Source organism: Tinamus guttatus, unplaced genomic scaffold, assembly GCF_059628265.1.
Source record: "Tinamus guttatus ecotype Peru unplaced genomic scaffold, ASM5962826v1 Tinamus_guttatus_pri_ptg000866l, whole genome shotgun sequence".
NCBI lineage: Eukaryota > Metazoa > Chordata > Aves > Tinamiformes > Tinamidae > Tinamus > Tinamus guttatus.
Genome location: NW_028289400.1, coordinates 131,669 through 154,811, shown reverse-complemented (window position 1 = coordinate 154,811; position 23,143 = coordinate 131,669). Strand labels below are relative to the sequence as shown.

The 23,143-nt window shown below is 60.4% G+C and overlaps 3 protein-coding genes across 3 annotated transcripts; all 3 read left to right on the top strand.

Moving 5' to 3' along the window:
* Positions 1-712: 712 nt before the first annotated feature.
* On the top strand, positions 713-9,104 carry ADD2 (adducin 2). Its single transcript, XM_088537816.1, has 17 exons — positions 713-907; positions 990-1,128; positions 1,217-1,371; positions 2,771-2,851; positions 2,922-3,071; positions 3,142-3,285; positions 3,567-3,665; positions 4,607-4,783; positions 4,876-5,124; positions 5,205-5,327; positions 5,414-5,503; positions 7,150-7,291; positions 7,361-7,465; positions 7,604-7,931; positions 8,456-8,607; positions 8,759-8,856; positions 8,911-9,104. The coding sequence occupies exons 1-17, from the start codon at positions 731-733 to the stop codon at positions 9,076-9,078; spliced, it is 2,577 nt and encodes an 858-aa protein (XP_088393942.1). The 5' UTR covers positions 713-730; the 3' UTR covers positions 9,079-9,104.
* Positions 9,105-9,410: 306 nt separating this feature from the next.
* SNRNP27 (small nuclear ribonucleoprotein U4/U6.U5 subunit 27) lies at positions 9,411-11,506 on the top strand. The gene is made up of 6 exons (XM_088537772.1): positions 9,411-9,493; positions 10,354-10,468; positions 10,543-10,655; positions 10,761-10,840; positions 10,954-11,018; positions 11,448-11,506. Exons 1-6 carry the CDS (start codon positions 9,454-9,456, stop codon positions 11,500-11,502), a joined length of 468 nt encoding a protein of 155 aa, XP_088393898.1. The 5' UTR covers positions 9,411-9,453; the 3' UTR covers positions 11,503-11,506.
* A 2,720-nt stretch (positions 11,507-14,226) lies between these two features.
* MXD1 (MAX dimerization protein 1) lies at positions 14,227-22,833 on the top strand. The gene is made up of 6 exons (XM_088537814.1): positions 14,227-14,303; positions 14,388-14,487; positions 18,335-18,364; positions 21,359-21,473; positions 22,323-22,482; positions 22,560-22,833. Exons 1-6 carry the CDS (start codon positions 14,228-14,230, stop codon positions 22,745-22,747), a joined length of 669 nt encoding a protein of 222 aa, XP_088393940.1. The 5' UTR covers position 14,227; the 3' UTR covers positions 22,748-22,833.
* The last annotated feature ends 310 nt before the right edge of the window (positions 22,834-23,143 follow it).

Genomic DNA, 23,143 nt, shown 5'->3' with positions numbered 1-23,143 from the left:
CGGGTGGCTTTTGCACAGGCGGGTTTTGCACAGGAGGGTTTTGCATGGGAGAATTCTCATGCCAGAGGGTTTTGCACGAGTGGGTTTTGCACAGGATGGTTTCGTGCACATGGGTCTTGCACAGGAGGGTTTTGCACAGGAGGGTTTCATGCGCATGGGTTTTGCACGGGAGGGTTTTGCACGGGAGGGTTTTGTGTGCGTGCACAGGAGGGCTTTGCACAGGAGTGTTTCATGCACGTGGGTTTTGCACGGGAGGGTTTTGCACAAGCAGGTTTTGCACGAGTGGGTTTTGCACAGGCAGGTTTTGCACAGGAGGGTTTTGCACAGGAGAATTCTCATCCCAGAGGGTTTTGCACGAGTGGGTTTTGCACAGGAGGGTTTTGTGCGAGTAGGTTTTGCACAGGAGGGTTTTACACAGGAGGGTTTTACACAGGAGGGTTTCGTGTGCGTGGGTTTTGCACAGGAGGGTTTCGTGAGAGTGGGTTTTGCACAGGAGGGTTTTGCACAGGAGGGTTTCATGCGCATAGGTTTTGCACAGGAGGGTTTTGCACAGGAGGGTTTCACACAGGAGGGTTTCATGCACGTGGGTTTTGCACGGGAGGGTTTTGCACAGGAGGGTTTCATGCACGTGGGTTTTGCACAGGAGGGTTTTGTGTGCGTGGGCTTTGCACGAGTGGGTTTTGCACAGGCAGGTTTCGCACCGTGCCCGGAGCCGAGCCGGGGCGCCACGATGAGCGCCGCCGCCAGCCCCGAGCGGGCGCCCTCGCCGCCCACCGCCCGCTACTTCGAGCGCTTCTCGGCCGACGACCCCGAGTACCTGCGCGCCCGCAACATGGCAGCCGACCTGCGCCAGGACTTCAACATGATGGAGCAGAAGAAGCGGGTCACCATGATCCTGCAGAGCCCGGTGAGGGCTCGACGCGGCGCCCGGCCCGCGCGGCGCCCGCGGGTGCCGCGTCGGGACCTCGTGACCGGCCGCGGCTCCGCAGTCTTTCAGGGAGGAGCTGGAGAGCCTCATCCAGGAGCAGATGAAGAAAGGCAACAACTCGTCCAACATCTGGGCCCTGCGGCAGATCGCCGACTTCATGGCCAGCACCTCGCCCGCCGCCTTCCCCACGTCGCCCATGGGTACGCGGCGGGTCTCGGTTCCCAAAACGTAGATGGAGGCGCGGGACGGGGACTGGCTGGTGCTGACGGGTCCCCATGGACCCTCCAGGTCCCTCCACGGTGACGCCCATCAATGACCTGCACGGGGCCGGCGAGGCGCTGCCGCTGGCCAAGGGCGAGCGGCTCATGCGCTGCAAGGTGGGCAGCGTCTACCGCCTGCTCGACCTCTACGGCTGGGCCCAGCTCAGCGACACCTACGTCACGGTGAGGACCCTGTCCCCCTTCCCCGACCTCCTCCCCGCGCTGGCCGACTTGGATCGCTGCCCGTGGTTCCTGTGGACCCGGTCGGAGCGGTTCCCGTGGTCTTGGCTGATGCGGTTCCTGAGGTCCCAGGGGTTCCCACTGCTCTGGACAGTGGGATTTCCCGGGTTCCCGTGGTCCCAGGCTGGCAGGATTCCCGTGGTTCTCGTGCTCCTGGAGCATCACGATCCCTGGGGTTCCCGCACCTCCATCTGGTGCAGTTCCTGGTGTTCCCACAGTCCTGGAACAGCACGTTCCCCGTGGTTCTTTTTGTCCTGAACCAGCATGATCCCCATGGTTCCCAGGATTCCTGGGGTTCCCATGGTCCCAGACAGAGTTCCTGTGGCTCTTGTGGTCCTTGACCAGCATGGTTCCTGGGGTTCCTGCACCTCCAGTGAGGTTCCCAGAGATCCCATGCTCCCGGACCAGGATGGTCCCCATGGTTCCTAGGGTTTCCACTGCTCCAGACTGACATGTTCCCTGTGATTCCCGGGGTTCCCACAGTCCCTGACTCGTGTGGTTCCCATGGCCCTTGTGGTCCTAGACCAGCATGGTTCCTGCTGTTCCCGCAGCTCTGGCTGGCACGGTTCCTGAGCTTCCCAAGGTCCCAGAGTGGCACTGTCCCTGGTTGTTCCTGGGGTTCCCATGGTCCTGGACTGGGATGATCCCCGTGGTCCCTGGGGTTCCCATGGTGTTGGACCGGGATGATCCCTGTGGTTCCTATGGTCCTGGACCAGGATGATCCCCGTGGTTCCTGGGGTTCCCATGGTCCTGGACCGGGATGATCCCTGTGGTTCCTATGGTCCTGGACTGGGATGATCCCCGTGGTTCCTGGGGTTCCCATGGTGTTGGACCGGGATGATCCCTGTGGTTCCTATGGTCCTGGACCGGGATGATCCCTGTGGTTCCTGGGGTTCCCATGGTCCTGGACCAGGATGATCCCCGTGGTTCCTATGGTCCTGGACTGGGATGATCCCTGTGGTTCCTGGGGTTCCCATGGTCCTGGACCAGGATGATCCCCGTGGTTCCTATGGTCCTGGACCGGGATGATCCCCGTGGTTCCTGGGGTTCCCATGGTCCTGGACCAGGATGATCCCTGTGGTTCCTATGGTCCTGGACTGGGATGATCCCCGTGGTTCCTGGGGTTCCCACTCCTCCGGCTGCTGCAGCTCCCGGGGTTCCCATGGTCCCAGCCCAGCATGTTCCCCGTGGTCTCCGGGGTCCCGGCATGCTCTCCGCGTGGTGGCAGTGGCAGCGGGTCCGTGCCGTGTTCCCCATGGTCTCCGGGGTCCCGGCGCGCTCTCCGCGCGGTGGCGGTGGCAGCGGGTCCGTGCCGTGTTCCCCACGTCTCGCACGCCCTCAGCTGCGGGTGAGCAAGGAGCAGGACCATTTCCTCATCAGCCCCAAGGGCCTCTCGTGCAGCGAGGTGACGGCGTCCAGCCTGGTGAGTCCCGGCGCTGGGGACCCGGCGGTGACAGCAGCAGCAGCGCTCTGAGCGCTGTGCCGTGCCGCAGGTCAAGGTGAACATCCTGGGCGAGGTGGTGGAGCAGGGCAGCACCGGCTTCGCCGTGGACGCCGGCGCCTTCAGCCTGCACGCCGCCGTGTACGCCGCGCGGCCGGCCACGCGCTGCGTGGTGCACCTGCACACGCCGGCCACGGCCGCGGTAAGGAGGGCGGCGCGGGCGCGGGGACGCCGCGGCGGCGGCAGCGGCGTAGACGGTGGCGCGTCCCCAGGTGTCGGCCATGCGCTGCGGGGTGCTGCCGGTGTCGCACGAGGCGCTGCTGGCCGGCGACGCCGCCTACTTCGACTTCGGCGGCGCGCTGCAGGACGAGGCCGACCGCGTGCAGCTGCAGAAGTGCCTGGGACCCACCTGCAAGGTGAGCGCCGGCCGCCTGTCCGGCTGTGCGGTTGCCTGTCCATCCGTGCGGTTGCCTGTCCGTCTGTGCGGTTGCCTGTCCGTCTGTGCGGTTGCCTGTCTGTCTGTGTGGTTGCCTGCCTGTCCACACGCAGCCGCCTGTTCGTCTGTGTGGTTGCCTGTCCGACTGTGCAGTTGCCTGTCCGTCTCTGCGGTTGCCTGTCCGTCTGTGCGGTTGCCTGTCCGTCCATGCGGCCGCCTGTCCGCGCGGGCGGAGGTGACGGGCGCCGCTTTGCCGCGCAGATCCTGGTGCTGCGCAACCACGGCGTGCTGGCGCTGGGCGACACGGTGGAGGAGGCGTTTTACAAGATCTTCCACCTGCAGGCGGCCTGCGAGATCCAGGTGGGCAGCGGGGCTGTGCACTGAGCTGCGTCGGGTCTCTGCTGCGAGCACGGGGGCTCCGGGAGCACGCACCGAGCTGGGCCAGGGCTCTGCTATGGTGCCTTGGGAGATGCACTGAGCTGGGCCAGTGCTCTGTTACTAGCACAGGGCCACGAGGCCATGCACCGAGCTGGGCCAGGTCTCAGACACTAACACAGGGCCATGGGAGCATGCACCGAGCTGGGCCAGGGCTCTGCTATGGTGCCTTGGGAGATGCACTGAGCTGGGCCAGGTCTCTGTTACCAGCACAGGGCCACAGGAGCATGCACTGAGCTAGGCCAGGGCTCTGCTATGGTGCCCCGGGGCCATGCACCGAGGTGGGCCAGGTCTCAGGCCCTAAAACAAGGCCACGGGAGCATGCACTGAACCGGGCCAGGTCTCTGCTATTGTGCCCTGGGAGCATGCACCGAGCTGGCCCAGGTCTCTGCTATTGTGCCCCAGGGCCATGCACCGAGCTGGGCCAGGTCTCAGGCACTAACACAGGGCCACGGGAGCATGAACTGAACTGGGCCAGGTCTCTGCTATTGTGCCCCGGGGCCGTGCACCGAGCTGGGCCAGGTCTCTGCTGTCAGCACCCTGCCCCGGGAGCATGCACTGAGCTGGGCTAGGTCTCTGCTATTGTGTCCTGGGAGCATGCACCGAGCTGGGCCAGGTCTCTGCTGTCAGCACCCTGCCCTGGGAGGCGCACCGAGCTGGGCCAGGTCTCATGCACTAACACAGGGCCACGGGAGCATGCACCGAGCTGGGCCGGGTCTCTGCTGTCAGCACCCTGCCCTGGGAGGCGCACCGAGCTGGGCCAGGTCTCATGCACTAACACAGGGCCACGGGAGCATGCACCGAGCTGGGCCGGGTCTCTGCGGCGCTGCCCCCGGCGCGCGCACCGAGCGTCCCCTTCGCCCCAGGTGTCGGCGCTGTCGAGCGCCGGCGGCGCCGAGAACCTCATCGTGCTGCAGCGCGACAAGCACCGGCCGCACGAGGCCGGCTCCGTGCGCTGGGCTGGCAGCACCTTCGGGCCCATGCAGAAGAGCCGCCTGGGCGAGCACGAGTTCGAGGCCCTCATGCGCATGCTCGACAACCTGGTGAGTGCCGGGTGGAAAAATCCAAAAAACGGGCAAAATCCTCATAATTCTCTTAGTGTGCCAACGCATGCGCTTCCGTGCCGCCTCCGCAGGGCTACCGGACGGGCTACACGTACCGCTACCCCTTCGTGCAGGAGAAGAGCAAGCCCAAGAGCGACGTGCTCATCCCCGCCACGGTGACGGCCTTCGTGCTGGCCGAGGAGGCGGCGGTGGCGGCGGCGCCGCGCCAGCACGCGCAGCGGCAGCAGCAGGAGAAGACGCGTTGGCTCAACACCCCCAACACGTATCTGCGCGTGGACGTGGCCGGCGAGCAGCCCGGCGGCCCCCGCACCAAGACCACGGTAGGGCCGGGATCGCTGCGGGCGGGCGGCGGGGACGCCGTGGGGACGGGGATGGAGACGCCGGCTTTTCCCGGCCGCAGTGGCTGAAGGCGGATGAGGCGGAGAAGGGCCGCGCGGGCGGCACGGCGATCCGCATCGAGAATCCCAACCAGTTCGTGCCGCTCTACACGGACCCGCAGGAGGTGCTGGAGATGCGGAATAAGGTAACGGCGGCTCCCCGGGGTCGGGGGGGACATGGGGATGGTGGCAGCGCTGTCCCCGTCACCGGCTTCCGCTCTTTCCCACGCAGATCCGCGAGCAGAACCGGCAGGACGTCAAGTCGGCTGGGCCCCAGTCGCAGCTCCTGGCTGGCGTCATTGGGGACAGCAGCCGCAGCCCCGTATGTCACCTGCGCGCGGTGGCAGGTCCCCCTCCGTGTCCCCATCCCCACAGGAGCCCCTCACCTTTTCCCACAGCGCTACATCCCATCCTGGTCCCATGGGAGCCCCAGCCTTTTCCCATGGCACCGTATCCCCTTCCAGGTCCCCTTACCCTTTCCCATGGCGCTGTGTCCCTGTCCCCATGGGTCCTTGCCTATTCCTGTGTCTCCGTGTCCCCATCTGGGTCCCCGTGCGCAGCCCCTTACCCTTTCCCATGGCACCGTGTCCCTGTCACCATGGGTAGCCCACGCCTTTTCCCATCATGATACATCCCATTCCTGCTCCCCACAGGAGCCCCTCACCCTTTCCCATGGCGCTGTATCCCTGTCCCCATCCCCACAGGAGCCCCTGGCCTTTTCCTATGTCACCCTATCCCCATCCGGGTCTCCATGGGAGCCCTGCACCCTTTCCCGTGGCACAGCGTCCTCATCCCTATCCCAGCACACAGCCCCTGGCTCATCCCTGTCCCCATGGGACCCTCTGGCCTTTACCTGTATCCTATTCCCATGGGACCCCCCCATTCTTTCCCCCCTCCTGTTGCCCCTTCCTCATCCCTATCCCAGCATCCTCATTCCTATCCCAGCACACAACCCCCATCCTTTCCTCATGTCCCATCCCCACGGGAGCCCCCATCCTTTCCCCATGTCCCATCCCCAGGAGATCCCCCATCCTTTCCTCATGTCCCATCCCCACGGGAGCCCCCATCCTTTCCTCGTGTCCCATCCCCAGGAGATCCCCCATCCTTTCCCCATGTCCCATCCCCAGGAGATCCCCCACCCTTTCCCCGTGTCCCATCCCCACGGGAGCCCCCACCCTTTCCCCGTGTCCCATCCCCACGGGAGCCCCCATCCTTTCCTCGTGTCCCATCCCCACGGGAGCCCCCATCCTTTCCTCGTGTCCCATCCCCACGGGAGCCCCCATCCTTTCCTCGTGTCCCATCCCCATAGGAGCCCCCATCCTTTCCTCATGTCCCATCCCCACGGGATCCCCCATCCTTTCCTCATGTCCCATCCCCAGGAGATCCCCCATCCTTTCCTCGTGCCCCATCCCCAGGAGATCCCCCATCCTTTCCTCGTGTCCCATCCCCACAGGAGCCCCCATCCTTTCCTCGTGCCCCATCCCCAGGAGATCCCCCATCCTTTCCTCATGTCCCATCCCCAGGAGATCCCCCATCCTTTCCTCGTGTCCCATCCCCACGGGATCCCCCATCCTTTCCTTGTGTCCCATCCCCACGGAATCCCCCATCCTTTCCTCGTGTCCCATCCCCATGGGAGCCCCCATCCTTTCCTCGTGTCCCATCCCCACGGGATCCCCCATCCTTTCCTCATGTCCCATCCCCAGGAGATCCCCCATCCTTTCCTCATGTCCCATCCCCAGGAGATCCCCCATCCTTTCCTCGTGCCCCATCCCCAGGAGATCCCCCATCCTTTCCTCGTGTCCCATCCCCACGGGAGCCCCCATCCTTTCCTCGTGCCCCATCCCCAGGAGATCCCCCATCCTTTCCTCGTGCCCCATCCCCACGGGAGCCCCCATCCTTTCCCCTCGCCGCATCCCCGCGGATCCCCACGTCCTCACACTCCCGCGTGCCGGCGGGGGGACACTGCAGTCCACAGAGAGCCAGCTGGCAGCAGCGGGATCCGAGCAGCCGCCACCGGAGCCGGAGCCTCCCAACCCGTTCCGGCAGCTCACGGACCAGGAGCTGGAGGAATATCGGCGCGAGGTGGAGCGCAAGGAGCGGCCGCCCCACGGTAGGGTCATCCCGCGGGACCGCGGGCCCACGGCCCCCATCCCGCTGCCAACCTCTTCGTCCCCCCCAGGACAGCAGGATGGCACCGCCGGGGAGTCTCCGGCTGCGCCTGGCGTGGAGAATCCCGATGGCACCGGCACCGACGGGAGCCCTGTGCCCGTCACGGAGCCCCAGGGTGAGCGGCCACGGGAAGAGGAGGAGGAGGAGGGTTGTGATGAGGAGGATGGTGATGATGCAGAAGGAGGAGAGTGGTGGTGATGAGGAGGGTGGTGGTGGTGACGATGATGGTGGGGGGGGGGTGGTGATGAGAAAGACGATGGTGATGGTGAGGATGAGGGGGATGGTGCTGGTGGTGCTGGTGAGAATGGTGATGGTGAGGAGGATGATGGCAGTGATGAGGGTGATCGTGATGAGGACAACGGTGGTAGTGATGAGGACGTGGTGGTGGTGGTGGTGATGATGATGATGATGATGATGAGGGGGGTGGTGGTGATGATGAGGGGTGTGGCGATGATGGATGGTGATGGTGAGGATGAGGGGGATGGTGCTGGTGGTGATGGTGAGAACGGTGATGGTGAGGAGGATGATGGCAGTGATGAGGGTGATCATGATGAGGACAACGGTGGTGGTGATGAGGACTGGTGGTGGTGGTGATGAGGACTGGTGGTGGTGATGATGATGATGATGATGAGGGGGGTGGTGATGATGGATGGTGATAGTGAGGATGAGGGGGATGGTGCTGGTTGTGCTGGTGAGAATGGTGATGGTGAGGAGGATGATGGCAGTGATGAGGGTGATGGTGATGAGGACTGATGGTGGTGGTGGTGATGAGGATGGTGGTGGTGGTGATGATGATGATGATGATGATGAGGGGGGTGGTGGTGATGATGAGGGAGGTGGCGATGATGGATGGTGATGGTGAGGATGAGGGGGATGGTGCTGGTGGTGATGGTGAGAACGGTGATGGTGAGGAGGATGATGGCAGTGATGAGGGTGATCGTGATGAGGACTGGTGGTGGTGGTGATGAGGATGGTGGTGGTGGTGATGATGATGATGATGAGGGGGGTGGTGGTGATGATGAGGGAGGTGGCAATGATGGATGGTGATGGTGAGGATGAGGGGGATGGTGCTGGTGGTGATGGTGAGAACGCTGATGGTGAGGAGGATGATGGCAGTGATGAGGGTGATGGTGATGAGGACTGATGGTGGTGGTGGCGATGAGGATGGTGGTGGTGGTGACGAAGATGCTGGTGGTGAGGATCATGGTGGTGGTGGTGACGAGGATGGTGGTGGTGATGAGGGCGAGGATGGCAATGGTGACATGAGGGTGATGGTGAGGACGATGACGGTGGTGATGAGGAAGGCCCTGGGCTGGCCATCCCCCCACCACCCCATCACCCTCAGCTCCCATCCACCCCCCTCCCTCACTTTCCCCCCCGCTCCTCCCCGTCCCGCCGGCCGCCACAGGCGAGCGGGAAGCGGACACGGAGCCGGCGCCCGCCGAGGCCCCCCCGGCCGCCCCCGGGGCCGTGGAGCCGCCGCCGGCGGAGGACAACAAGCCCGAGGCGCCGCCGCGCGAGGAGGAGGAGGAAGAGGAGGAGGAAGAGGCGCCGGCGCCGGGCGGGGAGGACGGGGGCGCGCGGGAGCCGCCGGCGCCCAAGGAGCGGGGCACGAGCCCCGCGTCGCCCGACGGCTCCCCCTCCAAGTCGCCCTCCAAGAAGAAGAAGAAGTTCCGCGCGCCCTCCTTCCTCAAGAAGGGCAGGAAGAAGGAGAAGGTGGAGGCCTGAGGCGGCTCCCCGGGCCCCGCCGCGTCCCGCCCGCTCCCCCCCGCCGCGGAGTGACCGATAATAAAGTGACTGCGAGGAAATGTCGCCGGGGCCGCCCCGTCCGTGGTGGCCCCTCAAGCAGCGCGGGGGAGGGCACGGGGGGGTGGCGGGGGCTCTTCCACCGGGAAGCCGCGGGAGGGGGGAGAGGGACCCGGTGCCCCCCCCCCCCCCCCCTCCGCCATGGGGACACGGGGACACCCCCCAGCGGGGCCTCCCGCGCTGCGGAACCAAAGCGCGGCGGCGCCTGCTCCGGAGGGAAGGGGAAAGGGGACGGAGCGGAAGCGCGGCGCCGCGGCGGCGGAGCGAGGCCGGAAGCGCGGGGGCGGCGGGGGCGGGATGGGCCGGAGCCGCTCCCGGTCGCCGCCGCCGCGACGCGGTGAGGGGGGGGGGGGGAACGGGGAGGTACCGGGGCCGGGGGGCGATACCGGGGACACCGGGGGCGGGACTGGGACCCGGGGGAGGTACCGGCGGTACCGGGGCAGTACCGGGACCTGGGGGCGGTAAAGAGGGGCTGAGGGTGGCACCGGGGCTTGGCAGCGGTGCCGGGGACCTGGGAGCGGTGTCGGGGATGCGAACGCGGCTCCGGGAGCCTGGGGACGGTGCCAGGACCTGAGGGCAGCACCGGAGGACCTAGGAGGGGAACCGGGGGTCTGACGGCGGCACCGAGGCTGGGGGACGGTATCGGGGACCCGAGGACGGCACTGGGGGCCTGGGGAGACGGTACCGGGGACCTGGGAGCGGTACCGGGACCTGGGAGCGACGTCGGGGCCAGGGGACGGTATCGGGGACCCGAGGGCAGCACTGGGGGTCTGGGGGGACGGTACCGGGGCCTGGAAGTGATGCCGGAGACCCGGGAGCAGCGTCGGAGCCAGGGGAGGGTATCGGAGACCTGAGGGCAGCACTGGGGGCTTGGGTACGGTACCAGGGACCTGGTTACGGTACCGGGGACCTGGGAGTGGTACTAGGAGCCTGGGGGGGTCGTACCGGGGCCTGGTTACGGTACTGAGGCTGTGGGGGCGGTACCGGGGCCTGGTTACGGTACTGAGGCTGTGGGGGCGGTACCGGGGGCCTGGGGACGGTTCTGAGGGTGGCCCCGGAGTCCTGGGCTCAGTGGGGAGGGAAGGACGGAGCCAGCTCAGGGGTGCAGAGGGCCCCAGCGCGGCGGGACGGGGAAGCCCCCGGGAAGGCTTCGGAACCGGGTCTGGACCGGCCCCTGCTGACGGTGCCCGCGCACAGACCGGCGCCGCTCGCGCTCCGTGTCGCGGGAACGGGAGCGCCGGCGGCGGGAGCGCTCGCGCTCCCGGGAGCGCCGGAGGAGCCGCTCGCGCTCGCCGCACCGGCGCCGCTCCAGGTGAGGCCCCCCCGCGCCCCCCGCGGCCCCGCGCGCCCCGGGTCCCCGGCCCACCGCTGCGCCCGGCCCCGCAGGTCGCCCCGGCGGCACCGCTCCGGCTCGTCCTCCCCGCCGCGCCTCAAGGAGAGACGGGACGAGGACAAGAAGGACGTCAAGGACGCCAAGGGCAAGGAGCGGCAGATCACCGGTAACGGGGCCGGGGCGACCCCAGCCTTCCAGCCCAAACAGCAGGTGCCTTCGCTGCGTGTTAAACCCCCTCTTTGCCCTTGCTCTTCCTCCGTCGCCGTTCCAGAGGAGGATTTGCAGGGCAAGACGGAGGAGGAGATCGAGATGATGAAGATGATGGGCTTTGCCTCCTTCGACACGACGAAGGTGAGGGCGGGCGGGGGACGCTGCAGCAGGGAGGCCGCAGGGGGTTGTGCCCTTTTTCCGGCATGTTCCACGCAACGCGCTGAGTTTTGGCCCGTTTGGCTCCTGTCTTTCAGGGGAAGAAGGTGGACGGCGCCGCGAACGCTTACGCCATCAACGTGTCGCAGAAGAGAAAGTACAGGTTTGTCCTTCTGCTTTTTGCAAAACTCACGCTGCTATGGTGACTACAGAGCTTTATGCAATTTTTATGCAAAGAGAAATAATTCTTTTTATGCAGTAGCCTCACTCAGAGACTGGATTGGATGTTTTGGGTCTGGTGCTGCCGTTTTAATCAAACTGGTGCAGAGCAGCATCACGCTGGCGAGCTCCAAACGTTCACCCCTGCACGAAGTGTCAAGTCAAAACAAGAAAGTTGCTCCGTATAAGCAGCTTTGTTCCCTCTCTCTCGGGGGATTTGCTTCCCCACGGCTTCTCCTCCTTGCAAAGCTCCATGAGACTCCCCTTTGCAGCCAGGCGAGCTGGAAGCTTGTCCATTTTCTCGAGTTTGGAGCCCCTCAGGGTTGATTTGCTTGGTTTAACTGCATTTACCGAGTTTTCTTTCCCCTCCCAGGCAGTACATGAACAGAAAAGGGGGATTCAACAGACCCTTGGATTTCATTGCGTGATGCCCATGGGAAGGACTTCTGCTCCACCAGGGAAGAGGCACTTGCTTTTGCATGTGCTGGTAGCTCAGAGGCAGGAGATGCTTCGCTCCATAAAGTGAACCGGGTTATTTATAACAAACCCAGATGTACTTGCCCTGCCCCATAGGAAGAGAGGGTAAAAAATGTTGTTTCTTAGCATCTTCGGTTTGTTCCATGGTTACCCGATGGTTGTATTTTTCTTTTTTTTTTTTTTTTTTAAATAACTGGGTATTGTCCGTTACAATAAAAATCTGTATATATTTCCCGTTTTGTTTTCTAAACGGTGCTAGCATCGCTGAGGAATAAAACCCCGGAGAGGAGGAAGCCGGAGATGGCCGTTATTTACCCGCACGTAGCGGTGGGTCAGGGTGGGCGTCGCGATCCTGGAAGGAATCCCGGGAACGCGGCCCCCGCAGCCGAACGCCGCCTCCGGAGCTGCCAATCCTGCTCCTCGAGCAGGAGTTTGGGAAGCGCTTTAGGGTTTTGGGCAGAAAAAGGTCGACTGGATTTTCCTAATGTATTCGGCTGCACCACGTGCTTCGCTGCCGCGTATCCTGCAGGATTTTCCACCTGCGGCTCCTGCTGCTTTAATCCTCCTTTTACTACTTAAGGCATCAAATCCCTCCTCACCGCAGCGTGGGCTGGCACGGAAACAGCAAAACGAGCTTGGAGGTTTAGCAGTTTTTTGTGCTTTTTTGAGGCCGAGTCGTTTTTGGGCAAAGCAGGGAACGTTATTAGTGACGAGGTGAGAACTGCAGAACTCGAGGGAGCTGCAGGGAATTCCTGAGCCTTTCCCAGCCCAGGAGGTGGCAGCACCGACCTGGAGCAGCCGGAGCCCTTCGAGTCCAGGCGGCTGAGACAAAAGGCGGCTCCTGCCACTTGCGATTTGAGGCTCCCCTCCCTTTTTTAAGTATTTTGGGCCAATAAAGCTACTGCTCGCAGGACAAAGTAACACTGCAAGGGCATGGCCTGGATTTCTATCTGCCTTTTAATGCAGCGTAAAAGATTTGAGCATTTTTCAGAGAAAAAAACAAACCAAAGGGGGTTTTGCCTTAGGGCCTGTCTTGCCCACTAGTTCCTGGTACCTGCTGAGCCCGACAGGTCCCAGAGAGGGATCTTTGGATCAACAGTGTTTCAGGTCTCTGGTTCCCCGAACCGTTTTAAGAGTATATGTGTGTATTTAACCCAGGGAGTTCAGGCGTTTTTGTTTCCCCAAGGTCCAGCTCAGCATTTCGTGTCCCAGGCCGATTCCCCAGCACCTCCCTCACTTTGGCTCCGCTCCGGCCGCGCTGCTTTTCCGGGGAGCGAGCGCCGAGGGTGGCACCAGCTCCTGCTCTCTCCATTTTCCTGCGGATTTCGGGGCAGGGTGAGTCGGGACACGGCTTAATCAGCCGGGGCCACCCGGGGCGGGTGACTCGTCCCCGGCTGCCGCCCGCAGATAAGGCCCCGCTGGCAGCCCGCGATTTCCAAATCGGCAGGACGGACGAGTCACTTCTCGTCACGCCAGCGCGCGTCAGCAGCCCTACGTGAAAAAAAAAGCAGTTTTCAGGGGGAAAAAAGCACGAGTTTTGACACAAACCCATCCCAAATCGATTCCAACACACTTTGCCGCGTGCTCAGGTGCCCCCTAAACCCCTGGTTTGTGGTAGGTCGCTCCAGCTCCCGGTTTCCTGCGTTTTGAACCGGAAAGCGCCCGGAGCGGCCAGGGCACCGGGCGAGGCCAGGGAGTCACCCCAGGATGAGGTGGGGCCTGGCGGGGGGGGCAGGTTTTGGGGAAGGGGGGGGGGTTGGCTGCACCCTGAGCCTATTGGGGTCTCTATATAAGGGACCCCCATGGGGGGACCCTGGCGGGGGGGGGCCCTTGGGTGCTCCCTGCCCAGACAGAGGGTGCCGGGGGGGTCCCTGTATGGGGGGGGGCTGGAGGCCGCATGCCCAAAAAGGGGGGGTCCCTTCCCTGGTGGGGGGGTCCCTGCATAGGGGAACCCCTGGCAAGGGGGTCTCGGGGGGTCCCTGCACAGAGGGGGGGGCGGTTTCTGTATGGGGGGGCCTTGCACCCCCCCCCCCCGCCCCAAATGGGGGTCTCTGCAGGGGGGAAACCCCGGGGGCTCCTTGCCTGGGGGGGGTCCCTGAATGGGCGGGGCTTGACCCCCCCCCATGGGGACCTCGGGGGGTCCCTTCCCCGGGGGGGCCCCGCGCCCCAGGCCGGACCCTGCCCCGGGGGGGGGGGGAATCCCCTGCGGCCCCCCCGCGAGGCCCACGTTGACACCCGGGGAGGACGCCCCGCCCCCCCGGCGCTCCGCCGCTTCCTGATTGGCTGCGTGGGCAGGAAGTGAGTCAGAGGTGGAGGCTGCGGGGGAGTGCCGCATACCAAATAAGGCGAGGCGCAGGGGGAGGCCGGGCCAATGGGAGGCGGAGGGGCGGGGCGTCGCGCGGGGCTGAGCCAACCGCGCCCAATAGCGGCGGCCGCGGGGCGCCGCCCCGCCCTCTCCGCAGTCTCCACCAATGCCAAGCGCCACCGGGCGTCGGGCGTTCCAATGAACGCCGAGGGCCGGGCGGCGGCGACCAATGAGGGCGCGGCGGGGCGGGGCCGGCGGAGCGGGCGGATAAACAGCGGCGGCGGCGCCGCTCGCGCTCCGCTCCCCGCGCTCCCCCCGCCCCCCGGTCCGCGCGCGCGCGGCCCCCCCCGCCCGCCCCCCTCCCCGGCAAGATGGCGGCGTGCGGCGGCGGCGGGAACATCCAGATGCTGCTGGAGGCCGCCGAGTACCTGGAGCGGCGGGAACGAGGTACCGGCACCGGTAACGACCGTCCCTTCCTTTCCCCCTCCCCGTTCCCCGGCGAGCGCTAACGGGGCGCTCTGTGTCTCGCAGAAGCGGAGCACGGCTACGCCTCGCTGCTCCCCTACGGCGGCAAGGACGGCGAGGCCCTGCGGCGCCGCGCCAAGGCCCGCAAGAGCGGCGGCGGCAGCAGGTAACGGCCGCGAACGGGCCCCGGGGGGCGGGTAGCGGCGGGGGCCCCGTCCGCGGGCGGCGACAGCCGCTTGTCAGGGGGCTCCGTTACAAGCGGCCTCACGGGGCGCCTGTCCGGGCCCTGCTGCCCCGGGGGAGCCGTTAGAAACGGAGGAGGGGAGGCCTCCGTGAGACGTTAGAAACGGTGTCCCCGGCCTCCCCGTGGGCTCCCCGCGGCCCCGTCGCTCGGGGCAGCTCCTCGCGGGAGCAGCCACGTCCCCGCGCTCAGACCCTAGCGACAGCAGCGTTTTCGAAGCGTTTTTTGGCCCCGCGCACAAAAACGCCCCGTTTTCTGCTTGATGCTGAGGCCAAACATCTCCCTGCGCCACTTGTGTTCCACGGCGTGGCCGTGTTATCCCCTTGGAGCATCAAGAGCCTTGGCGGGGTCGTTAATCTCTGCTGTAAACACTCATGCAGTCCTTGGGATACTAAAAACACTAAAGAGTTGAGGACTTGGGTGACAACTCGTTGCGTCGTCCACGTCAGAGCCCCATGTTGTCCGAGTTCCCGTCGGATCCGACGAGGTTGTTTTGCACAAGCGAGTTCTGCTGGACTGTTTTTTCCAGGGAGTATTTAATTACGCCTCGGAGGCCCGTGAATTAGACGCTCCCACGTCGCGCTTTATTTGCTCCCTCTCCTGCTTGCTAAAACAGAAACCGCTGCCTCTCGGGGAGCGCTCGCGCTGCGAGAGGAGCTCGCGGGGACCAGGAAGTTTGCAGCGAAACGGCTGGTTGTCCCCGTCCTGCCCGGCGCTGCGGCTGGCGGGGACGTGACACGGCGCACGCGGCCGGGGTGGGCCCGCGTTATCGGTCCGTCCCGGCGCCGATTGCGCCTTGGCCTTGTGTGATCCTAAGGTCTGACTCTTGTGGGCTGTTATTTCAGCGCAAGTTTAGCCCGGTGTTTCTTAGGAGTTTTAACTACAAGCGGGAGTCGGAGCTGCGAAACTGTTCAGAGGACACAGGACGCACTAAGGATATTCTCTTATCTTGAGCAAGGGTAAAGTTTTGGCTCCTATGTGTTAACTTCCCCCAAAAGGTTTTTCTCAGCAGATGGAAATTATTAGTGAAAAAATCAAGTGTAGCTTTGATCACTTGTGCCCCCATAACAACACAGGCTTTTTTTCATCATTTGCTAGTTTCTCCCTCCCTTCAGTGATGTTCAAATGGCCCCTACGTTGCCAAGATCCAGTCACAGCCCGGTTTTCCAGGCACAGTGTCCCACGGTGACCGGGGCCGGAGCCACCTTTGCCGATGCAGCAGCTCGTGGATGAAAACAGCTCGGGGAGAAACTCCAGGGCAGGATGAAGTCGGAGCAGGTTCATCACGAGACGTCACCCGTGGGCAGGTGGCCGTGTCTCCCTGTTTAGCTGTTTGCCTAGGGAGGAGCCGCTTTGCTCTGTCACTAGATATGCCGCATTTTCCTCGTTCTGAGCAAATTTGTGCGTGTTACGCAGTGGCACCTGCCCTTTGATAGTGCCTGTATCAACAGACGCTGCCCAGAACACCTCATATGTGACAGGTCACTCTTTACACCCTGTTTCGGTGTCTCCTAAAGCCGGGGAGTTCCCGGTTTCTCCTGCGCAGCCTCTGAGGGCTCCTGGGTTCCTGCAGTGCAGGGGGAGCTCGTTAGCTCCCTTGGTCCTGGATGAGCCGAGCGCTTTCCCATGGAGATGCCGAATGCCGCTCTGGGGGAACTCGTGGGTGTTCGCCGCAGCACCTGGGGATGCTCCGAGTTTCCATGCGGAAAAGATGAGCTTTTTAAGCTGCTTTAGGACGTTTCCGGCGGTGAATCATAGCGGCAGAACTAATTTCTGGGTTGTATTAAAAATAGAATCGGTAATTACTGCTTTTGCTGTTACTTTCTTCTATTGTTACGGTCTGGAGGAGGAAAGATGGGAGTTTGGAAAGTCGCACGTGGGACTCCTGCTCAAGGCTTCAGCCAGGGGGAAGCGATGCCGGCTCCTTGGTGCCGTTAAGGTGCCCAGAAATGGGTCTGATAGTGCCCAGCAGAGCAGACCCTTCCCAAGGGGGGAAGCAGGGGGTCTTCTGTGCAACCAGAAGTTAAGTTGGCAGCTGTAAACCAGGGCTCACAGAGCTGTTACTGAGTTACAAGTATTTAAGTATTTTTGAAATAGAAATAGCTGTGCAAAAATGACAACAAAAAAGAATCGAGGCTGCAGAACAAAAGTACTAAAGAGAGGATTAATTTATTAATAAAAACCACTTGGCTTTATCTTTGCCTGGCCCAGCAGTAAAGCACAGGTTTGTTGCTGTAAGTTGCTTGCTGGTTTTTCCCTCCCTTCGATGATGTTCAAATGGCCCCTACGTATTTCTGAGGATTGTAAGTGCTTATGACTGGGCTGTGGAGTCAAAAAATGGAATCTCTTGATGTAGAGAAGTTCAGTGGTGAAGTCTTGGGGAGCTGAGAGCCCCGTCTGTCATTTTAGCTGTTTGCAGATGCTCTGGTAGGGAGAACTTGCTGTTCCACGACACGTCAGGATAAGGGGCATCCGTGAAGAACCACAAACCGTCCAGTCTTGGTTGGAATCAAGCCTTGGACTCCTGGAAGTTGTCTGGATGCTTTTGGGGACAGCCTGCTTGCCACAATGCCACCAGCAAGCAGACACAAGGAGCCACGTTAAGATGAATCCCATTAGGAAGCCAGGAAGGAGGAGGGTTTTGGCTTCCAAGGAATGGCCAATGTCTTGTGAAACCTGCTGATGAAGTTGCCCAGAGTGTGAATTTAAGGATAATTTGCAAATGGACTTTGAAAATGTGTTACTTTTGGCATCTCTCGCTCACCCCTGGAAGTGCCAACGGGTCGTTTGATCCCGGGAATCTTTGTCCACGTGTCATCTGCCCGGGAATTTGTCAGCGGACGATGAGCGCGGTGCAAACGGCCTCTTCCAACACGGGGAGCAGCTGCTCGGAGCTCTGAGCCTGGCTCAGAAAACGTGAAACAAATTTCAAACGCGGCTCCGGCTTGGCAAATCCTATTGCCGTTGTGTGCGGCAGCACGTCCTTTATTTTGGGGGAATTTCCACTTAAAAGCAACTTTCAGAAAAGCGGTGTTTTTTCCCCCAAAGGCAGCACGTGACGCTCAGGCTTCCGTCTAGATTTCGGGGAATTGTTAGTCCCTCTCTTTGCTCTGTGGTGCTTGTTTGGCTTCTCTCATCTCCCATGCATTTCTAAGACAGAAGTCTTTAGAAAGGCTTTTAAAATGTGCAATTAGCCTCGCACTCGAGGGCACCTGCGGTGTGCGAAAGCACACTTGGCTTCTAATAGGCTAAATTTTGGGTTTGGGTAAAGATGGAGCAATTTTCCTCTTTCAGCTTAGAGAGAACTTCTGCGCTGAGCGCGGGGTGGATCTCAAGGGTCTGTTGCTTAATCTAAACCCGTGGCCACGAGTCTGGGGAGCTCTTGGGGGATGTTGGTTGTCTTGAGAGATGCCTGGAGTCACCACATTGACATAAGTCACTTTCCTTGTCAGCATCAAGCAGAAAATACCTAGCCCCTAATTCTAACATCGCGTCCCTCCGCTTTCAAATCACATCCTTTGGTTTTACTGGCCCTTTTACTGCTATTTGGCAATTTCTCCCTCTCTTGGTCCCAGTGGGTGCACGGTCTGCGTCGCTCCCAGTGTTTTGGTGTCCCCAGGGTACCCAGCCTGAAATCCCCCAAGATTTACAACTTTTCCAGCGAGCGGTTGCTAGGACTGTGTTGATCTTAGCTGCAGCCTGTGCAGTCACGCCGGGCTTGCCGATAGCAGCGGAGTTAATCACTCGATTTTTCTTTTTTTTCTTATTTCAGGTCAACACACAACGAGATGGAGAAAAACAGGTGAGTGTGAGGATCCGCGCTTGAAGGAATCTGCTCTTTTCCAGCCCGTGTCATCTGGGGCTCCTTCCCAGAGCTGTTGGAGACATGGGAATGTGAGTGGGGGGGATCCAAGGCCGTGCTGGAATCGGGGAGAGGAAGCAGGAGGGAAGGACGGGGCGGCGGGATGGGGTGTCACGAGAGCGCGCGGGCTGCGGCGTCACCCGCGCCAGCGCTCCGCCTGGAAGCGTTTCCTGTCCCCACCGCTACGACAGTGTCATAAGCAGCTGGGAATGCCGCCCGGCCGCCGGTGTGCGGAGCAGGATCCTGCCTCCCTGCCCAGCGTGGGCCATCCCACCGAGAGGAGCTCGTCACCGCGGGGTCCGTAGCCCCAGGAGCGGGTCCGTAGCCCCGGGGTGGCCACCGCACAGTGCCAGCCTGCCAGGAATCACCCCTGGTGCCAGCAGAAACCCACGAGATCGGAGCTTTTCCCATCAGATTGATCCCAGATGGATCCCCTGTTTTGCAGGGCTGAGGGTGATGGCACTTGTGCCTTTTGGGGTGCAAAGACCTGTCCTAAACTATAGGTAGGAGCTGCATAAATAACTCGGTGTGCTGGGGGATGCAACGGCGAGCTGGAAACTTCCTTTATTAGAAAAGCCCAGTGTGTGTTAATTGTTCTGTGGCTTTTTAATGTGCCATTACAAGGTTTAAATTGCACACATCTCCTTAGTGAGCTCTTGGAGTCCAGCTGAGCTGTTCCTCTGTGGAATATTTTGCGTAGGTACAAATTCGGAGCCGTGAACGCAAATAACTGTTACTCTTTAAGACAGGCTGCTGCAGCCTTTGTCATCTAGCTGAAATACAGCTCTGTGTCCTTTACAAGCCTCTCTTTTTCTCCGTATGGCTTGGATCTGACTCAAATATTGCAGTGTAGTGTTGCCTGTTGCTGGTTGAGTACTCCTCCTTGGTTTGCTCTTCCTCTTAAGAGGCAGGAATGCCCAAGTCCCAAATGACAGGGGTTAGAAAAGGACGGGGCAATTTATTCCTCGTTTTGAATAACACAGAAAATCAGCATTTTCTTACTGAAAACCTGGTGCGTATTTAAAGCTCTAGCAGAGGATTCATTGCATCCCTCACCACCACATTGTTTAAACCAAAGCTGTGTTGAAATCCTGTTTACAGTGTTGCACAAGTAAGTACAGTAAAAATTCTGTTTTTTAAGCCCTTTGAAAAAGGGTAGCTGGAAAAAAAACAGCTTATTTTTCTCTATGCAGAGACCACAGACCCCTTCTTATTTCTCTGCTAGCTGCAAATAGTTTAATATCCAGTTCTGCTGCTGTTGAGCTGCTGAATCCCAGCCTCGATCTTAAGATGTGGCTGACGCTGGTGGCAAAACTTGCTTTCTTTCCCACTAGTTCAAGGAGCAGCTTAGCTTAATATTTGGAGAGCAAATCATGGGGAGATGGTATCTTGCCTGAACACTGGCATAATGAAATGCTCTGGCTGCCTGGCACGTGATGGACTCGAAAGATTGTTCATCACTTAAAAAAGCTTAAAAGATTTGTTTATCATTATTCTTTTTAACTGGCCCACGAGACTTCTGGGGCTTGACTGTGGCAGCAGTTTTTATTAGCCAAAACATGGCAGACGTTTGCTTGGCTTTTTTACAGCCTATGCTGTGAAAACTCTGAAGTGGAAACCGAAATTTTCGCTTTGGAGTTGGCCTTGCGTAAGGCCGAAAGTTGCTCCGTGTTGGCCAAGCGGCGCTGGGCGGGCGGCTCACTTCTGCTTTTCCCACCCTCACGTGTGTTCCTCTCCCCTATCTCAGTTCTAGCAGCAAAACGTCACTTCTGCTAGTGGATTTGGGGGAAAAGGGCCGTATTTTTAGTGTTTTTTTAAACTTTTTAGCGCGCAGTCGTGCGAGCTCCTTCCCACCTCCCGACTTGGGGTTCGATCGGACAGGTTTGTGCGACTCCAGCAAAATCCTCCCCCTGTTTTTGAACATCCTCTTTGTGGAGGTTCCTCTCTGAACCTGTCGGCGCTTGGGCTTTACCCGGGCAGCAAAGCCCATGTGTTTTCATTAGCCGTAAGCCAGGAGGCGCTTCCCGTAGGCAAATCCCTGTTTACTCGCGGCGCGCGCCCGACGAGATAGGCAGGTAGTTGCAAAACCTCCGCTGGCAGCTGCCTGTCTCAATTAGCCCTTTCCGAGGCGGGTGTTGCAACCCCTGCCAAACGACGTGACCCAAATATCGGGGCCGGAGCGCCGGGCGCGAGGGAAACTCGGGAGCGTCGGCATCGGCCGGGGCTAAAGGGATTTCCATGTGGAGCCGTCATTTCCCTCCTACATGAAACAGTGGTGTGAAAGCAACAAAGCATTAGCCTGTGTTTTAAGAGCATTAACTTGTATTTTAAGGTGTGCTGGCTACGTGTGTCTTGGGGAGCGAGCCAGCGGTTGAGGGGCACCAGCAGATTTGGGGTTTTGCTTCCCTGATTGCTGTAGAGCCCATAAGGGCCTGAGTGAGGATTTTGGTTTGAACAGAGCTGCGACTGGCCAATTTCTGCTAAAAATGGGTAAAAGGAGGCCCTGAAAGGATGCTGTTCCCTTACATCCATGCAGCGTGGACACGGACCGCTGCCAACAGGACTGAGCAAAGGCAAAACGTTACACGTGGGGTGAAGCTTTCCCTGTAAGATTGGGTTTTGCTATGTGTAGAGCTGGCTAGTTGGAATTAGCTGTTGTATATTTGCCAGAATCCTTCATCCTTTGAGGCTGTAGGTGGTTTGGAAGAAATTCCTCCATTCCTGAGTGGCTTTAAAGACCTGAGCTGGGAGCAGGGGGTAGGAAGGCACCAGCTCTTGTGCCAGAGGAATAAAACCCTAACCCAGGTGGCTGGGTTATTTATTGCATGCCTTAGATTCTAAATACCCTGGTTATCTTTGCCATAGCTGCTTGCAGACGCTGAGTACTTCACAAACACTCTGTGATGTGTTGTGCAAACTCTTCTTCCTTTTCAGGCGTGCCCATCTGCGACTGTGTTTGGAGAAGCTGAAAGGGCTGGTACCGCTCGGCCCCGAATCCAGCAGGCATACTACCCTGAGTTTACTAAAAAAAGCTAAATTGCACATAAAGGTGAGTTTGAGCTCATTTCGTTGGGGGAAATGTCCCCGAGGAGATGTGTTTTGAGAACCTTTGAGATGCACAACAAGTTGTGCAAATAAAGTTCCCTTTTGTCAAGGAAAGCTGCTGAGCTGCCCCTCTGGAGAGTGTGGTAGAACCCAAAGGGCTCCAAAAAGTGAAGTTCTTCCTTTAGACCAAAACATCCCCAAACCTTTGGTTTGGTGCCTGCTGTAGCCGTTGGGCGCTCGGCTTTGCTCCCATGAGTGCTGATTTCCATTTCAAGAGCAGCTTTGCAGTGTGGATTTCCAGGCATCCTGAGCATTAGAAAGGAAAAAAGGAGCAGCTGGGGAAGGATGTTGTTAGGAAAATACTGACTTAGACTCCTGTTGTCAGAGGTCAGGGTTGTCTTTCTCACAGTTGATGTTAGTGGTAATGTGGCAAGTTAGTCCAACAACCAAGGCTTCTCCTCAGAGACATCATTAGAGCTGCCTGCTGCTGTTTTAAAGCCTGATTCAGCTCTGGATTTTTAGGAAACCTAAAAGGTTTGAGTTTCTCCCTACCAAAAAGAGTTCTTTATTCAATTTGAAAAGCTCTCTGTGCCGATCTGTCCAATCACCTGGTGCTCTTCAGTCATTTCTGTGATTTCCCTCCTGCCCTTGCACTGTTGTAGCTACCCTGATTCACCTGCTTAATGTAGTGAGTCTAGGCCTGGACACCCTTCATTAGGTGACAGAGATGGTGTTTGGATAATGCTAAGAAAGTGGTTTTTAGTCCTGCTGTGTGTGAGACTGGGCTGGAAGAGCGTGGGCTTGTCCTGCAGAGCCCAGGGGAGCTAACGGTGCCGTGTTTCTCCACCCGCAGAAGCTTGAAGAATACGACAGGAAAGCAGTGCACCAAATAGACCAGCTGCAACGGGAGCAGCGGCACCTGAAGAGGCAGCTGGAGAAGCTGGGCATGGAACGAGTCCGAACGGACAGCATCGGATCCACCGTTTCCTCGGAGCGCTCCGACTCCGACCGAGGTGAGGCCCCGCGCGCCCGCTGCCGGGTCGCGCCGCGCTCGCCGGCCGCGCCGCGACGCCGCTCTCTCTGCTTGCAGAAGACATCGACGTGGACGTGGAGAGCACGGACGACCTTCCCGCCGACCTGGACTGGAGCAGCAGCAGCCTGAGCGACTCGGACGAGCGGGGCAGCCTGCAGAGCGTGTGCAGCGACGAGGGCTATTCCAGCGCCGGCGTCAGGAGGTTGAAGACGCAGAGCGACCACAAGCCTCGTCTGGGTCTCTAAAAGTGACTCCTGCGGCCGTTTCCCTTCTGGATCTCGCTAGGTTGTGTCTTGGACCGTCCCACGATTCTCTTGCACGTCAATCCGATGTCCCGAAACAGGGCGTAGGGGTGTGGGTTCCACCCATCCGATCGCATCCGCTAGCTCCTCTTCCCGGCGGGAAGCTCAGCTCTGAGACCCTACATTCCAACCAAATTTTCACGCGCCTGGGGAATATTTTAGCAGTAACAGCGACCTAAAAAAACCTCCGCTCTTTTTGTTTTTGGCTTGCTGTTAGTGCCTGGTATTCTAGAACCGCTTCCTATTCGCCTAGCAATGTCACGTATCTTGTAAGTGGAAGCAGAGCCCAAAAGTCACCCGTTTGGGCGACGCTCCGAAGGGAGGGTTGGCCTCACGCTG

Excerpts from the sequence above, each read along its gene's own strand:
- MXD1 (XM_088537814.1), top strand. The coding sequence starts at position 14,228 with ATGGCGGCGTGCGGCGGCGGCGGGAACATCCAGATGCTGCTGGAGGCC. Across the intron at positions 14,304-14,387 it reads CCTGGAGCGGCGGGAACGAG|AAGCGGAGCACGGCTACGCC; the intron begins GTACCGGCACCG and ends TGTGTCTCGCAG. Across the intron at positions 22,483-22,559 it reads GCGCTCCGACTCCGACCGAG|AAGACATCGACGTGGACGTG; the intron begins GTGAGGCCCCGC and ends CTCTGCTTGCAG.
- ADD2 (XM_088537816.1), top strand. The coding sequence starts at position 731 with ATGAGCGCCGCCGCCAGCCCCGAGCGGGCGCCCTCGCCGCCCACCGCC. Across the intron at positions 7,292-7,360 it reads CAAGGAGCGGCCGCCCCACG|GACAGCAGGATGGCACCGCC; the intron begins GTAGGGTCATCC and ends CGTCCCCCCCAG. Across the intron at positions 8,857-8,910 it reads CGGAGGACAACAAGCCCGAG|GGCGGGGAGGACGGGGGCGC; the intron begins GCGCCGCCGCGC and ends GCGCCGGCGCCG.
- SNRNP27 (XM_088537772.1), top strand. The coding sequence starts at position 9,454 with ATGGGCCGGAGCCGCTCCCGGTCGCCGCCGCCGCGACGCG. Across the intron at positions 10,656-10,760 it reads CAAGGAGCGGCAGATCACCG|AGGAGGATTTGCAGGGCAAG; the intron begins GTAACGGGGCCG and ends TCGCCGTTCCAG. Across the intron at positions 10,841-10,953 it reads CCTCCTTCGACACGACGAAG|GGGAAGAAGGTGGACGGCGC; the intron begins GTGAGGGCGGGC and ends CCTGTCTTTCAG.